Below are 17,730 nucleotides of genomic sequence, written 5' to 3'. Positions count from 1 at the left end.
TGGACTACTTGTTTTGAAATAATAATGACTAAATGTAAGCCCATGCGATGCACGGTTCTAGTAAATCATTTTATTTAATTTAAAATTTTGTATATTTGTGAATATCATTCATTAAATATATGGATAAAATTCCTAATACCATAAGATAATTTTTAAATTTTAACACTAAAGTTATCTTTTGTTGTTTTATTTATTTTATGTGACGCTTGAATTTAAAATCCTAAACCTTATTCACTCATTTTGCTTATGTGACAATTTAAATTTTTAATTCATAAAAGAAATGACAAATCTCTTTTTCTATTGATCAAAATAAGTTTTTTGCATATGCGTTTATTTAATATACTCGTTCGGTTAAAAATGTTAGTATCATTTATAATCGTTTAACTATTAAAAATTATGGGGAACTAGTCATATGAGATTTAGTTTTATTCGTCTCGATGAGTAAATTATTAAAATCAAACTTTTATAATATTTTCTACGGAGAGATTAAAGATATTTGCGATCAAAAATTTACATCAATATAAGTAAAAAAGATAATTATTCCTTAGGTTTTTTTTAGAGAGAAGATAATTATTGGTTTTTAAAAATAATTTAAATTTTAATTATTCTCTGTTCGTTGTTTTTACCTATGTGTAATCTCTCAAAAAAAAAAAAAAAAAAAAAAAAAAACTATGTGTCAAAATTCTTAAATCTTATTCGTCACTTTTGCTTAGGTGGCGCGTAAATTTTTTAATTCTAAAATAAATTATAAATCTAATTTTTCATTGGAAAAAAATAATACCTTTTCTTATGTGGCGCGCCAAATGCTCCCGAAAAATTCCTACCTTATTTATATATAATAAGTTAGCTTTACTTAATATCAATTTTAGTTTAAATTACAATTATTATTATTATTATTATTATTATTATTATTATTATTATTATTATTATTATTATTATTATTATTATTAATACTACCAAAAAAATTCAAGAAATTGTTTTTTACTACCAAAAATTTTAAAAGTTTTATTTTACCACCAAAAAAATTAAAAATTGTTTTTTACCAACTGCCGTCAAAAACCTAACAGAATATTTTAAATTCTTCGATTTTCATGCCAAACACATCATATTTAGGGGTTTTGGGGGGCATTTTGGTCTATTGGGTCAATTTTGAGGTCGAAATCGACAAAAAATGAAAGAAAATGCTTCCTTTAGCGTGTTTAAAAATACCTCGGTTTGCGTGAACACGCAAAACGAGACATTTTCGATCATTTTTTTGTCAATTCTGACTTCAAATTGGACCCGAGGGCAAAAATGTCCCCCTATACCTATGAACAACATGTTTTGCACACGAAAATCGAACAGTTTTTTTAAAAAAAAACTTACTTCTTTAAATTTAACGGTTTTCTTGATGGTAGGTGTAGACACCTAAAAATGTCTCCCCAAAACCAAACCCGATGATGAACAACCTTTTACCGCCATTATTGGTCGGGTTGAGTATTTAATCTTTGGAGTGCTTAAATCCATATTCAAATCCATATTTCATTTCATAAACCAACCCAATTCCTAGCCCATTTCCCCAAACCTTCACTTATTTTCCTCTTTTCGTGCCTTTAAACCCAAAATATTTCATTTCGTATCCTTTAAAATCATTCATTTCTTGTCCATTTTATAAAACGTTTAATCGATTTTATTTTGGTCCATAATCTGGGTCCAATGATTTAATAGTTGGATGGGGCTTTAAAATAGCTTTCCAACGATATATTATAAGCCTAAATCCGAGTTATAACGAATAAGTTATGGCCAAAATATTAAACCAGGCCCAAATCGAACCTAAGCCCACCTTACCTACGACCCAATGATCATGTGGAGGGTCCAAATTATTTAATCCCATTCCTAAACCAATTAGGATTAATTGGAAGCTTCTACAAGTTTCTAAAAGATCATAATTATCCGTTTTGAAAAGATAAGATTAAAGAGTTTGAAATTGAATAAAACTCCTTTTTTTTTTTAAGTCTTAATTTTATTCGAATTGAAAGACGTTCAAAGATAGACAGATATTACTTTCGTGCCTCATAGGTTTTATCCAAATTTTATATGGTTGGATAGCCCTTGAAATTATCTTTCCAATGATATACTTCCTCCGTTCTTTATTACTTGACCCGCTTTGACTTTTACACTATTCACCACCCCTCCTTTGACCGTCTTTTGTGAATAATATGTAAGGAAAAATATATTAATGTATGATCTTTTTGGATTCGTCTCAATAAGTACTATCATAATATATAACTTTTATAATTTTTACTTATGGAGAATTTAAGTTATTGATCGTTAAAATTTTACATTGGCAAGCGTGATAAAAGAAACAGGTCAAGTAAAAAAGAACAGAGGAAGTATTATAATATCAATTCTGAGCTATAACGGAAAAGATATGAATAAAATGTCAAACTCTATCCAAAACTGACACTGTCTCACTATTTCGGCCATATATTTTGTTCTACAAAATATTTTAATCTTATTCTAATTGGGTTAGAAAGTAGACTTCAAGAGCTTTCCAACGATATCTTATTCATCTTATTCCGATTTCTGGATCAAAAGATACGATAAAAACAAAAACAGCAAAAACTGTTTGTCTATCGCAGGAGTTTTATCCGATTCAAATTCTTATCTTTTCTTGATTCTTCGACCCTATTTTTTCCTTATAAATAGAGGCCATATCTCCCCTTTTTCAATCATCAACAATCTTGATCATCAAATAATTCTCTTCTCCCTCTTCAGCCTAAACACTAGCCTCCCTATTCTTCCATAATACTTCCCTTAAGCACTCCAAGGAGTTCATACAATACCCAAAGTTCTATACTTAAACCAAGGCGTGAAAGGTATAATTGAATGAGGGTTTGGACCAAATCAAACCTACCTTAATTTAATTTAATTTTCATTTGATTTATATTTTTATTGAAGTTACTAACAATTTATTCATGATGTAGCAATTCAAGGAAACGCGGAAAGTGAGTAATTAATCACTTAATTACTCTTATTTTTATTCTTATTGCTAGCATCATGATTGGGTTATTATTATTATTTGATTTGATTAACGTTATTATTGTTAAATTGCTTCCAGTATTAATGTTTATTCTATTAATTATTGATCACTATATTGCATGTTTAAAGGGAATATGTAATTGAAAATCACGCCTAATAAGATAATTTGGACAACCGATTTAGGATCCTTTTTAATCTTGTTGTTTAATCAAGTGATCACGATATTTTAGAATTATGTGTTGCATTAATATTAAACCAATTTAGCTTAATAATAGTTTGGAACAAATTGAATCTTTGTTTGTATGCCTTTGAGATCGCAGGAACCACTTTTCACTATAAGAATCGAGTAGAGACCAATACGGGCGAATGTGACTCCATGACTCACTTCGTACCATCATCCCCGATCCTCCTTTCGTGGTTCCGAACCATATGGAGTTAGTAATCTCATGGATTATGAATGGGGTGTAACCTTCACGGGTCAATCGTTGTTGCCTTCGTTGTCCCTTAATCGTGGTTGCCTTTTATGATCCGTGAACGGTTTACAAGTTCCTAAAAAACTTGTTGGCGGCTCCCTACTTTCCTTGTCCCTAATCGTATACGTCAATTCCCACTTCCTATGAGTGTCAAGCATATTCACCACATGCTTTTACGTAGGCGCACTTCGAGCGACGCCTACTACAATTTGGCGACTCCACTGGGGAGGATTCTTGGTTACTTATCGATTTGAGTGATCGGTATTAATTTGAGATGAGTGGATGAGACTTGAAAGATTCTTGAATTGTATTCCTGCGATTTAATTGGTATTGTTACATATGCATATACTTTTTAGGTTACCTATTTTGCCACAATAGTACGTGTTCTACGTATGTGGCTAGCCCGGGGGATTTATGCTCTATCAACCCGAAAACGCTCATGGCATTAAGGGTTCATCCGAGTTTTTAAATCCACCCAAACCATGGAGTCGAGTTCGATTTCATCACGAACTCGCGGAGCCGCCCGTTGGCATACACCCTCAAGGGAGGCTGCCTTGCTAACGTGTCCAAACTCTTAACCATGGTACCCTTTTACGTAGGCGCACTTCGAGCAACGCCTACAGTAGGTAGTAAAAAAAAGATATTTAGAAATTTTTTTGGTGGTAAAATACACCACAACAAACTTGTCCAGGCCAAGTACTGCCTGAAAATTCGGTGCATTAAATCTATAAAAACTGCGGGTGTATTGGTTAACCCAAATTACAGTGAATTCATAGTGACCATAACGAGCTCTAAAAGAACTCTTGGGGATGTTTGAGTCTGCTATCCTTAACTAATGATACCCTGACCTCAAATCAATCTTTGAAAATATCCCTGCTCCCTTCAATTGGTCGAACAAGTCATCGATCTTAAGCAGCGGGTACTTATTCTGAATGTCACGTTGTTCAATTGTCAATAATCTATACATAACCTCCAACTTCCATCCTTCTTCTTTACAAACAAAATAGGTACACCCCATGGTGATGAGCTGGGCCGAATGTATCCTTTTTCCAACAAATCATCTAATTGAGTCTTCAACTCTTTCATCTCTACCGGGGTCATTCTATATGGAGCCTTTAAAATGGGTCCTGCCATTGGTACTAAATATATGGTAAATTCAATATCCTTCACAGGTGGCATCCTTGGAATTTCCTCCGGAAAAACATCAAGAAATTCATTTACTATTGGAATATTCTTTCCATCCCCTCTATCCCCTTCTTCTATATCCTGAACACTACACATATACAGTGGATACCCTTTTGCCACACACTTCTTAAGTTGTAAAGCAGATATGATATTCAACCCTGATTTCTTCACTTCCCTTCGGTAAGATACCCTAACTCTATTTGGGCCAAACAGCGTGACCTTTTGGGCCTTGCAATCGATTTGGGATTTGTATTTGCCCAACCAGTCCATCCCCAAAATGACATCGAGATCTTGTAAGTCAAGCTTGATTAAGTCTGACGGGAATTCTAGCTTTGAAATGAAAAGGGGTACACCTCGATGCATCTTAGTGTAGGGAATATTTCAAGCATTACCCCAAACTTGAACCCCACTGTGATCATACACTTAAGGATGGTGGCGTCCAAAGGGAAGGAAGCTAGAGCAAAAGAGTCGCCAACAAGTTTTAGGAACTTGTGAACCGTTCACAGGGTGAAGGTTACACCCCTTAATGATCCATGAGATCGTCAACTTCAATAGGTCTGGAACCAAGACTGGAAGTTCAGGGATGAAGGTACAAATCCAATCTAAAAGAGAAAGAACCTGCCCTAATAATAGGCCTCTACTTTATTCTTCTCGTATTCATGTGCGCTTTCTGACTAACATGCAATCATTAGGTTTAACCCTAAACCTGTTTAATCTATGTTGGTTGAATTTAATGCACAAACAAATCTATTATTGGCGATCACTTGAATTATAATCAAATTAACCTAAACAAGATTATTAATTATCTTATTAAGCGTGATTACAAGTATAAATTCCCTTTAAACATGCATAAAAGGCGTGATCAAGCAACAACAATAAACATAATCAAGCAACATAATAATAATCATCATAACAATCATAATTAAAATAATCATCATAACAATAATTATAACAATTATAAAAATAATCATGTTAACAATAAAGCATAATAATATTAGCAAGATCCTAGGCATGATACTAACAAGATTAATAACAAACCCTAGCATGTCACTAAACATCAAAGATCAAATATATATCCCTAACATGATACAAACATGAATATTAGGAAAGACAATAAAAGGCATCATAGAAATCATAATTGACATTATATTCTTTACCCTAAACATGATACTAGGAATTTATTGTTGTCATTCTAAACATCAAATTAAGGAAAGCATCCTAACATGATACTAGGAATCAAAATAACAACCTAAACATGATTTCTATATCATAATATCAATGAAAACAATTAAAGCACTTACCTGGATGCCTCGTATCTCTTTCTAATAACAAAATACACACGTTAGTAACTTCAAGGAAAATATAAAACAAACAATTAAATTAAATAATAGAGATAGAGATTAAAAAGTTTAGACTAGATTTGGGACCAAACCCTCAGAAATATCAAACCTTTCACGTCTAGGACGAAGATAACTTTGAATTATGCTAGGTGTGTCTAGATCTAATGTATGAGGAATTGTGTTTGTAAAAGGCTAGGCTAGGAAGAGGGAGAGAGAGAATAAGCTTTAGCTTAGAGAGAGAAGAGAATTAGAGAGTTTTTGGTTGAGAGTTGATGAGAGTTGGTGAGAATTGATGATTTAAAAACGAAGGTCTAAGGACGCTATTTATAAAGAAAATCAGTCGGATATGTTTAAAAAACAAATCAGAGTTTAGAAAAGAATAAAACACGACTGCAGCGCCAAACACGCGCCTGCCGCCAGACGACAGATATGTCGCCAGGCGACAGACTTGTCGCATGGCGCTGCAAACAATTTTCCACGCGTTTTCTTATTTTGATATAATTTAAACGTACGAGAGGGTAAAACTTTATTTTCCTTAAAAACACTTCTTCTATTCTAATTAAAACTCTAAAAAGTCAATTAAAGTCAATTTATCAATGCTAATTAAATTAAGAATGAAAAAAACCTTCTAGAAGATTCTAGATGACTATAATCAATCCTAATCGCATTAGGAATGATAAATATAATAGGCCCTCCTCTAGATCATTGAGCCGCATATAAATATCAAACCGGGCCCAGTTTAGTAATTTGGTCATAACTTCCTCATTATTCATCGGAATTGGGCTTATAATATATTGTTGGAAAGCTCTTTTTGAACCCGACCCAACTACACCACTATTGGACCCTTGCCATGGACCAAACCAAATTGGATTGGCTGTTTTCTTAAAATAGGTTTTCAAAAACAGAGGGAAAGAAAAGAAATAAAACTAACCGCAACACTAGACTTTCCACACCTTCACTTCATCCGATTATGATTCGACGTGAAAGGTACTCATCACTGGGTTTGGTTTTGGGGAGACACAAATGGGTGTCTACACTTAGTGAAACCCAATACTTCCCCTGATGGGATAGCAATTTCTAAGGAAACAGACACCGGTTTTTCTAACTTGAGTTTATCTACTAAAGTTGTAGAAATAAAAGAGTGAGACGCCCCCAAATAAAACTATACTTTAGTAGATATAGAAAAAAAAATAAAGAAAGCGCCAATTACCACATCAGAAGTATTTGTGGCCTCATGACTATTCATCATGAACACGCGACCTTTAGAAGCAGATCCACCAATGTTACTTGGTCCAGGCTTAGGAGTGAAATCGGGTTTTGAGTTGGCTTGGGTTGGTTCCTCACATCTGAGGACTTACCGGACTATACATCAAAGGATTTCTTGAAACATTCATACTCACGGTGACCCAGTTTTTGACAATAACGACAACTCATTGGGTTCCCTTCACAATCTTTCCCGGGATGGTCTTTTCTACACCTTTTACAAAATTAGGACCTTTTGGGTTTGTCTGCAATCCCTTGATTCTCATTTCCTCTTTCTAAGTCACCCCTATTATCCCTCCTTCCATTAAAACCCCATTGACGAAATTCCCATTGGTCTTAGGCTTTTTCACATTCCCATGGAAGCTCCCACTAACCTTCCTTTTCTCATCAGAATAGTTCCCCTCCAACTCTCTTCCCTTAATCCCATAAAGGTGAGCAGCTCTCCCATAAACTTCATCTAAGGTTTCAAAGGTTACTCCCCCCAATTTCCCTTGAAGGGTTAAAGTCAGACCCTGTTCAAATCTTTGGGCCTTAAGGGCTTCAATTGGTACTACTTCAGGTGTAAACCTCATTAATTCAATGAATTTACTATACTACTCACTTATGGTCATATTCCCCATTTTAAGGTTAGTAAATTCCATACACTTTTGTTTCCTTAAATAGGCAGGATAAAATTTTTCTCTCAAGGCTTCCTTAAGCTCAATCCACCCAAAGTCGGGTCTACTCATCAAGTCATTTTTCCTTTGACTCCGCCATAAATCGGCTTCTTCTCTAAGGTAATAGACATCATTGTTAACTCTTAATTCCTTGGGGCAATTGATAGCATCAAAAAGTTTGTCGAATTCTTTTACCCAATTTTCTAGGCTAGTCGGGTCTACTTGGCCAAGGTAAGTGGGTGATTTGGCTGCAACAACTCTTTTGAAAACTTCCCCAAAACTATCTAGATCATTGTGGGTTTTTCTTTGGTTTGAAACAACATTGGATATGTTTTAAGTTATTTTAGTTAGCCTTTTGATAACTGAGTTCACTTTGGATCTACTTCCTCTCTTGTTTCCTTTTTTTTTTTTACGAGTCCTCTCTTGTTTCCTTGCCTTAGCAACAGTGTCCTGAATAACGTGGTAATTAAGAACAATGAATTTACAAACAAATTATTCATCCATTAAACAAAGACTCAAAGTTGTGATAACTTTACTGTTTACAAAATATCTTGAGTACCAAACGTTCTTCAAGCCTAAAATTGCCAATAAAAAGTAACAATAGGTAACATCTTGAAATAAATTTGTTACAAGTTTCATCATAATTTGCATACAATTATAACACACAAATCGATAAACACTTAACCATATTGTTCACATAAGAGTGTAATTCACCGTTCAATTCATTACCAATTTAGGAATAATTATCGTAAAATTTATGAACTTTCAATATACCTTGGAATGTAAAAAATTCCCAAAAGACCATCAATCTTGCTGTATTTTGAAATTTTATTTGATCCTTATACTCTAAAAATATAGTTTGGACTCTATATGCACATAATTCACGTAAGGATTGAAATCATTTTTCAATACGTTTCAAACTTTTTAATTTCGAAAGTTTAATACAGTTATAAATTGAATAATTGATTCATAATGTGGATTAGTTGGACCAATGAGATCCCAGGTAGGAAAGGCTAGGGTTGACATCACCATGAGCCTAAGTCCTGCTTAGCCAGAGCTCATTGCCAATCCAACAATCTTCATCTAGAAGGACTAAACCGCTAAGGTCTCATTTAGTTAAATGAGTTCTTTTCTAATACTACGGATGTTCAAAACATTGATATAAAAGTCGATGATGAAAATATGACTAGTAGGTTGTTATGTTTTTTACCTCCGCTAGGTGGAGAATGAGAATATCACTATTAAATTGTTATGTTATATCAGTTCAATAATCCTAATTAAACCTCATTGGTTGCACGTTGCCTGTCCCAAATTACATCTAGCTGGAAGGAAGTCTAATATTGGCTTATGAAGCTTGTGGATGTTCTATGCTTAATAGCTTAGTGGTAGATAAAGATTCTGGAAGGATCAAATTATTAAAGGAAGATGATAGCTTGTGAATGTAGTTGATTAGTCATTCTTGAAAGACAAAATGAATGAATAAAAAAAAAAAAAATTAAAGAGGAAAAGAAGTTGTAATTTTCAGTTGATCAATAATAAAATATATAAAAAGGAAGGAAAATCCTTGGTTACGAGTTGATGACTTGGTGCATTTAAATGTCTGATGTAGTTGGATGACTTTTTTTAGTTATAATACTTGTTCTGTTGTTCGAGTTGTTCTCTTATAAGCTAGATTTTGCTTACATTTGCTAATTATATCCTACCCTCCCAAGTCCCAACATAGCCTCATTATACATTAAACATGGGTTATGGTTAGAATAATTGGTGGGATTTCATAAATTATTACAAATAGCACAAGAAATAAGACTTCTTAAGGTAGTTCCAGGCAAACACAATTCTTTTCTTTTTGGCATTTCATCAAAAATCCGTTGCAATTGAAAATGTCAGCCATTTTATTATCACACAGATCAATAATTGGTCCAATACTATCACTACAAGTAACAGTTCATACACATGGCAAGCAAAAATGACCTTTTTTTTTTGGACCAAATTACAAACCTTATGATCCACCAATTTTATTCAGGCAGCAAGTTTGATCTATTCGCCTTATCTTAACTTCTTCGTACGGTCAATACTTGTTATGTCCATATAAAGTTACAAGTTTATCCCAAGTATAGTGTCACATAATCAATAGACAACACCATTTGTCAATCATAATGTTTGTATTAGTAAGTCCAATGGACAAACATATTAGTAGTTCATATTTACAGTTCAACCAACAAAAATATCAGGACAAATAACAGACCCTACACTAGTACACCAAAACTTTAACCATCCCAGCCAATTTTCCAAAACCCTATCATTGTACTCTATATGTGCGAGTCTGAGATCCCATCCACCACTCCAAAAGATATTAAACACACCCACTTCAAAGCCTCGACAGTCCCGGTACTAGCATCATTCAACATACACTTAACTCAAGTGAAAAATGTTGAGCTAAAGGAAAGCTCGGCCAGTCCAAGTACTAGCATTCAGCATATACGCCAACTGAAGTGAAAAATGTTGAGCTTAGAACGGAACAGTGAAGGGCAATGCATATATTTCTGCATTCGCCAAGTAATGGGCCCGTGGCTGCATTACAGCAGACGCCGAGCAAGGAAGATTGTCAACCTGGCTTTGAACATCATTACTGGCTCTCAATCTTTTGGCTGATCTGTCTTCATCCTTCTTACCAAAAAGCCAATCTTCGTCGTCTTCTTCAACCATTTCTAGTGCAGGTGGCACCCAATCCACAAACAATTGCTTATAAGTCGATTCTTTTTTCTGCATCCTTCTGTCATGAGAGGATAGTTTCTCCAACGTGTTGACCTTGTCCAGCAATGGAAGAATACCCTTCTGGGATACTTCTGCTTTCAAACCAGAAGCTTCAGCTGAAACTCGTTGTAAAGTAGCAGTACTTGTGGAAGTAGAACAGGGAAGTAGACTTTGAGCTTCTGAGACTACATCTTTCTGTCTGACAGATGTGTCTTGTGTTGCACGGCTGTCGCAAGGCCGCACTTGGCTGTGTAATAAGACAGGGTCCTCTCTAGCCTGTGGAAGCTGACTAACTTCTTGCCCTTTGCTTCCTGATGTACTAGGTTCATCTCTTTTTTGAGATGATGATGACAACCGAATTCTAATTATGTTTCCTGCAAATTTGACAAAGCAATGTAATTAGCACATAATTAAAGCGACAATTAAATGATCAATACAAACTACCCCAATATGAAGGGGTATACTCACCATTGCTCTGAATACCACTAGGAGATGGCATTGACCTTTTTCTCTTGCCACTGTTTCCGGTGCTATCAGAAGAGCAAGGCGCATTATGAGAGTCAATGGGCTGGCCATGTTCTTCAGTAACACTACTCCTCTCCAGCAGTTCAGCATTTGTCTTCTGCAGCTTCCCATTAGATTCGACCAGCACATTTTCAGGTTTACTTAACTTAGCAACAAAATCTTGCTTCCCACTATCAGCAGCAGGGTCACTGGGCTTAGCCCTCTTCTCTCTCTTCTTTTCTTTCTTTTCTTTCTTCTCTTTCTTCCGTTCTTCTTTGCTTTTCTTGTCCTTGTCTTCTCTGTCTCTCTTCCTCTCTTTTTTATCTTCTTTGCCTTTCTTCTTATCTGAAGATGATTTGGACTTTTTCCTTTCTGAAATGATCTTCTCTAGTTCCTTGTTTGCGTTTGCCTTCTCCTTCTCTTTTTGGAGCTTTAAAAGCACCAGAGTAGAAATTTAGACCATATAATGGCAGCAAGCCAATAAAACAAGCATAACCAGAATGGAGAATGCACAATCCATTCCAAGGCAACTTATCCGAAACCGAAAGCATGCAATGTGCAACCAAAACCACATTGTCTTTACACTAGACAAGTTTCAAGTGCATATCATGTAACCATCAATCGGGTCAAGAAAATCAAGGGTATCCTGGGAAACATGATTTTTCTAGTACTAGTGCCCAACACTTTAAATGCCAGCACCCAAAAACAAACCCAACACAGAACATAAATGTTCAACACTGCACATAACACACAGGAGTGCACAAAGCAACAATTCACATCCAAAAACCTTTTAAAAGTTAAAGTCCATTACAATTTCCAAGTATCAATCATACTCAAAAACAAGTTTCAATTCTACACACATAATGCACTTTAAAACATACTTTCATCAACAGAACCTTAAAAACTTCTGAAAACAATTTTCATGGTTAAAATTTCTGAAAACAATTTTCTTGGTTGTAAAACACACATTGAATTTTTCATAAATTGATTTTTTTGAATACTCCGTAAGATGAATGTCATGAATCTACTCATACAGTGACACTGTAACTGCAAAATCAGTACTGTTTTTTTAAATCAGAGTTAAACCCAAATCAGAAATAGATAAAACTAGAGTTTAATCCCATATAAGTATCTTCAATTAAAAACAGTGTTTATTCCCAAATCAGAATTATTAGTACCTTCTATAAAAATTAGTATTTAATCACAGTAATCAAAATTTACACTAATTGCCATCAAACCCTAAAAAACCTAATCCTCAAAAGTATACTGTATAATCATAAAACCCAAATTAATCGTTCCATACCTCAACATTCGGCTCACTAAACCCAAAGATTCAGACTACTTCACCTCATTATTGTACATTGCAAAGAACACGTCTATCGGAGCGAATCGATTATTATATACATACATACACGATCTATATCTAATGTTAATTGCAATTTTTACAAAAACCATACAAAAACGAACAATTTGTACCCTTTTCTATTCTTTCTTTTTCTAAATCAAATACAATTTACATCTGAAATTTTGGGTAATTCCTTTACAAATATACATATTATACATACATACAATTCATCACAAATTTAACAAAGAGCATGTCGAGCATGTGATCATCATCATGATACTTTTGACAAACAAAACTACACAAAATTTTGATTTATTTTTCAAAATTTGGGTGTTTTTGGGGCTCAACAAACCTTAATCGATAAGATCAAGGCCTCGTGGCTTGAGCACTTCCCAGCATACCCAGGTGGCGGGTATGGATAACATCGAGCCATCTTCCCCAACAATACCAATTACAACAACACCCAATATCCAAATTAAAACCCCTCTTTTTTTTCCCCCTTTTTCTCTCTCAAAATCAAACTGCGATTCGAATCGAAGAAACCCTAAAAATAATTCTTCGCTGAAAAATCGAAATCGAAAGATCTGTAAATTGTAGATCCTTACAATTGAAGATCTGGAGATAATAGATCGGTTTGGCGGTGTTACGATTGAATTGGAATACAAAAAAAAAGTAGAAATTGAAACCCTAGGTTTGTTCGTCGTCGGCGGAAGAAGAAAAGAAGAGAGAGAAAAGAGAAACTCCTCAAGGAATCTTATGAGAGGAGGAGATCAAATGTGAGATATGAAGAGAGGAACCCTTATTTATAGCCTACCTTTTAGACTTTTAGGTGTTTACGCGTTCTTTTGTGAGGATTTGTCTGTTTTGCCCTTCTTCTTTGATTTTATTTTCGGTTCTTTGTTCTGGTTGCGTGTAAAGGTTGATGTCTAATGTTGTAATTGCATGTTTTTAATTTATTTTTGTTAATTTTAATATTTGTGTAGCTTGCAAAGATTTGGGTTGGGCCTTATTATTAATGAGTCTGGGTCTGACCTAAATCTGTTAGATCTTGGCCATTATATTGTTGCCTTATGTTTTGTCCATAATCAATCAATCTTCGATTACTAAAAGACATACCAACAATGACACATGATATTTTCTGGTGTGTTCTTAGAATTTTTTAATTTTTTTTAAAAAAAATCAATTATAGTATATATCATTCCACAATCCACACAAACATTTATGACTATAATAGAAAACTAGTTTTTGGGCCCGGGCGATGCCCCGGGTTATTACATGAAAGTAACTGATCATTAATATACATTGTAATTTATGATTTTATTTTCATGTAATTAAATTTGTTATTCATATTGTCATTTGCTACATATTAATATTTTGTATTCAAAAGATTACATAAAGAATCACATAACTTGGTAGTAAGACATTTAGTTCTTGAATTACAAGTTGCGAGTTCAAATCTTGTGGAGAATTTTTTTTTTATATATATAATTATTATGAGTGTATGACATGTAATGAAAATCAATGGAAGAAAGAGCCACGTGGCGTTATGAGTACTTGAATTGTTGACGTGGCGTAGTGAGGGGAGCTTGCGTGACACAACGCCTTTTAATATATTAGTATAGATATTGACATAATTTGCGACATATTTTAATTTGAACGATTTCCATCAATATTGCTTAAATTAAAATTTATTTTCTGTTTGCTTCGGTTTAGAAAGTAATTCCCAAAGTATTGTCCAACTAGGATCGGATATCATTTTATTTTATTTTTTTAAATTTGTTAAAGCAGTAAAACCGATATCACTAATAGCGGTTCTTGTGCTTTTAATAATTACAAGCAAATTCTTCTTTTCCGCTTCATTTCACTCTACCGACATTCGACAACAGTAGTAATACTTTTTTATAAAAATAGAAAAAAAAACAGAGCAGCGTTAAAAAAAACTCGACCACGTACCATTAACCCATTGTCCTTTCCTCCACAGCGTTTCACGGTGACCACCAGCTTCTCACCATTGTAAGCACGCTGCGTGTTGCCTGGATTCTTTCCTATCGCCTTTTCCGACCTTCAATAATGTTTACTATTTTAATTGGTGTACTTGGAGCATTATGACTTGAATTTTTTATTTTGAGTAATTAAGTTTGCTTAGGGAAATTAGGTTTAGATTTTTGAGTGATTAAAGTTTATATGGTATTTAGTGTATTTGGAGCATTATCAAGATGTATTGTATGCCTTTTTCTGTTTGCAAGCTAACATAATAAGCATTAGTGGGTTAGGAATACGTTCATATTAGTGGGCATAGTGGGACGGAGTACATGCAGAAATCGCAAACAATATCAATGGCTTCCATTGCTAATAAAACTGCGATCTCTGATAGCGGTTATAAATAGTAATACCCATGTCATTGATTGGGTTCTCGGTTGAACTAGGATAAAAAAAATAAAAAAAAATAAAAAAAAGAAGGCAAGGCTAGTTAACATATCTAGACAATATTCAGGAAATTAGTTTTTAAACCAATGCAAATTGGGACATAATTTTAAATCAAGCAATTTACAGGGAAAACGTTCATTTTAATTTACTTAGAAAAAGTATTCATATTTTTCTCTAATAAAAATAATTGTTTATTTATTGATTAGAAATCACATCAAAGTAGTGTGTATATTTTTTTTTTAGGTTTTTTTTTTTATTTTTGTAAAATAACCAGTTATATAGAAAAGTTGATATTAATTTTCAAAAATTATTGTTATCGTGCATGCACGGGACCTAAACTATTTCATGGATAGTGTGGAACACAAAAAATAGAAATTACTACAGTTTGTTTAGAATTTTAGATGTAGTGTAGAGTTAATTATTGGTCGGGTTTAGGCCGGGCTGCGTCCAAAAAATTAATAATTTCTATTTTTTTGTTCCATACAATCCCTGAATTATAGACAATTGGTCGAGTCAAACGGGCTAAGTCCTAAACATTAGTCCATTTCTCAAGTCGGGCTAAGATTCGGGTCGGAATTCACGTGTCCAAACTCATTCAAAGTAGCCCAGTCGTGCGGGCGTTTAGGGCCGAATAAAAAAAAAAAACTAAAGTTGCATAAAAACGCATTACCAAGCTCGCTAAAACATTTTTGAAATTGGGTCGGACCTCAAAAATCTACCCAAAACCCGCCCAAATTCGGCCCTGGCTCACTTTGATCCGCTCTAATAATGTATTGTGAACTATTCTTCCAAATAAAAAAAATGGTAAAAGTTATATGTAGTCCTTAATACTACAAATAAGCATTTAATATATTTTTTTATTTGAAATTAATTTGAATACATGACAAAATCACGCGTAATTTGGTGTGATTAATAAACATAAATATTTCATTTGTTCTTTCCTCTTTTAGCTTCTTATACATAATCCTTAAGGTTTTATTAAAAAAAATAATAAATAAGTATATATAAGTGTAGACACCTAAAAATGTCTCCCCGAAACCAAATCCGATGATGAACACCTTTCACCGCCATTATTGGTCGGGTTGAGTATTTAATCTTTGGAGTGCTTAAATCCATGTTCTATCCAATATATTTCATGAACCAATCCAATTTCTAGCTCATTTCCCTAAACCATAACCTATTTTCCACTTTTCGTGTCCACATCGCAAAACCGAGAGAAACTGATTTTATGGCTATAAAATTTTGATCCAATTATTTTTTTTTTTATATGCCTTGAAATAAGCTTTCCAACCATATATCATAGGCCCAATTCCGAGCTATAATGAAAACGATATGAGCAAATCACTAAACTCGGCCCAAGACCGACACCCTTCCACTAAAACGGCCATATCTTGAAATATACAAATTATTTTGACCTGATTCTAATTGAGTTAAAAATTAGACTTGATAATCTTTCCAATGATATATTATATGCCTTATTTCAAGTTACGGATCAAAAGTTATGATGATTTTAAAAACGGCTAAAAACTGGAATCGTCGCGCAGGCAACAAAACCACCGTGTCACGGGACAAAGTGACGTGGCACGGGGCCTGGTACCATGACACGGAATCCTCAATGTGTCACGGTGCCTGGCGCCGTGACACGAGAATTCTCGTGCTTATTTCCGCGTACTTTTTACGCGAAAATTCCCCGCGTCACGGGAGATGATGACGTGGCATGGGGTATGGTACCATGACACGGGATTTTTCACCGTGTCACGATGCTTTCCCGTGTCTTTTCCGAGTTTCTTTCCCACGCGCTGGACGCAAAAACTCCACCGTGACACGGTACAGTTTGCCGTGTCACGGTGCACATCCCGTGACACGGGATTGCTCCGTGTTTTCTCCGCGTAATCCCTAAACGCGTTTTCATTTCCCGTAACCTAATTATTTCCCGCGTCACTCAGTTTTCCCCCGTGTCACGGGATTTTCCCCCGTATGACGGTGCCTTCCGCCATCTGACGGTGTGCTCTGCCGTGTCGCGGTGTTATTTTTTAGGGTTTTTTTTATCTTTTTAGGGTTCCGTGTGTTCCCTCTGCTCATTTTCCCTATAAATAGGAACCCCCTTTCTATAGTTCGAGGCACCAATAATCATTCTCTCTCACCTCACACCAAAAATATTCTCTTCTCCCTCTTTAACCTAATTTCTAGCCTCCTTATTCTTCCATAATAATTCCCCTAAGCGCTCCAAGGAGTATATACTTAACCCGAGGTTTCATCCTTAAACCAAGGCGTGAAAGGTACAAATAACTGAGGGTATGGACCAAATCAACTCTAATTTTTATTTAATTTAATTTAATTTTCATTTACTTTATATTTTTTTTATTGAAGTTACTAACAGTTTATTCATGATGTAGCAATTTAAAAGAACGTGCGGAATGTGAGTAATTAATTAATTACTCTTATTTTATTTTAATATTGCTAGTATCATGATTAGGGTTATTTTATATTTGATTTGACTAACGCTATTATTGTTAAATTGCTTCCAATATTAAAGTTTATTCTATTGTTATTATGATCACTATATTGCAGGTTTAAAGGGAATATGTAATTGAAAATCACGCATAATAAGATAATTTGGACGACCGGTTTAGGTTCCTTTTTAATCTTGTTATTAATTAAAGTGATCATCAATATATTAGAATTATATGTTGCATTAATATTAAACCAATTTAGCTTAATAATAGTTTGGAGCAAATTGAATCTCTGTTTGTATGCCTTTG

General features: G+C 34.3%; 2 protein-coding genes across 2 annotated transcripts; both read right to left on the bottom strand.

Annotated features, from left to right (window-relative positions):
• Positions 1 to 4,445: 4,445 nt before the first annotated feature.
• On the bottom strand, positions 4,446 to 5,042 carry LOC145639939 (uncharacterized). Its single transcript, XM_081691257.1, has one exon. It carries the CDS (start codon positions 5,040 to 5,042, stop codon positions 4,446 to 4,448), a length of 597 nt encoding a protein of 198 aa, XP_081547383.1.
• A 5,039-nt stretch (positions 5,043 to 10,081) lies between these two features.
• LOC145638865 (uncharacterized) lies at positions 10,082 to 13,302 on the bottom strand. The gene is made up of 3 exons (XM_081689912.1): positions 12,894 to 13,302; positions 11,161 to 11,626; positions 10,082 to 11,066 (listed from the first exon to the last, which is right to left on the bottom strand). The coding sequence occupies exons 1-3, from the start codon at positions 12,972 to 12,974 to the stop codon at positions 10,447 to 10,449; spliced, it is 1,167 nt and encodes a 388-aa protein (XP_081546038.1). The 5' UTR covers positions 12,975 to 13,302; the 3' UTR covers positions 10,082 to 10,446.
• Between the last annotated feature and the right edge of the window lie 4,428 nt (positions 13,303 to 17,730).

This window comes from Chenopodium album, chromosome 7, assembly GCF_948465745.1.
Source record: "Chenopodium album chromosome 7, dcCheAlbu1.1, whole genome shotgun sequence".
NCBI classification, from domain to species: domain Eukaryota; kingdom Viridiplantae; phylum Streptophyta; class Magnoliopsida; order Caryophyllales; family Amaranthaceae; genus Chenopodium; species Chenopodium album.
The sequence above is the reverse complement of the archived record's forward strand: the minus strand, read 5'-3'. Positions and strand labels throughout refer to the sequence as shown.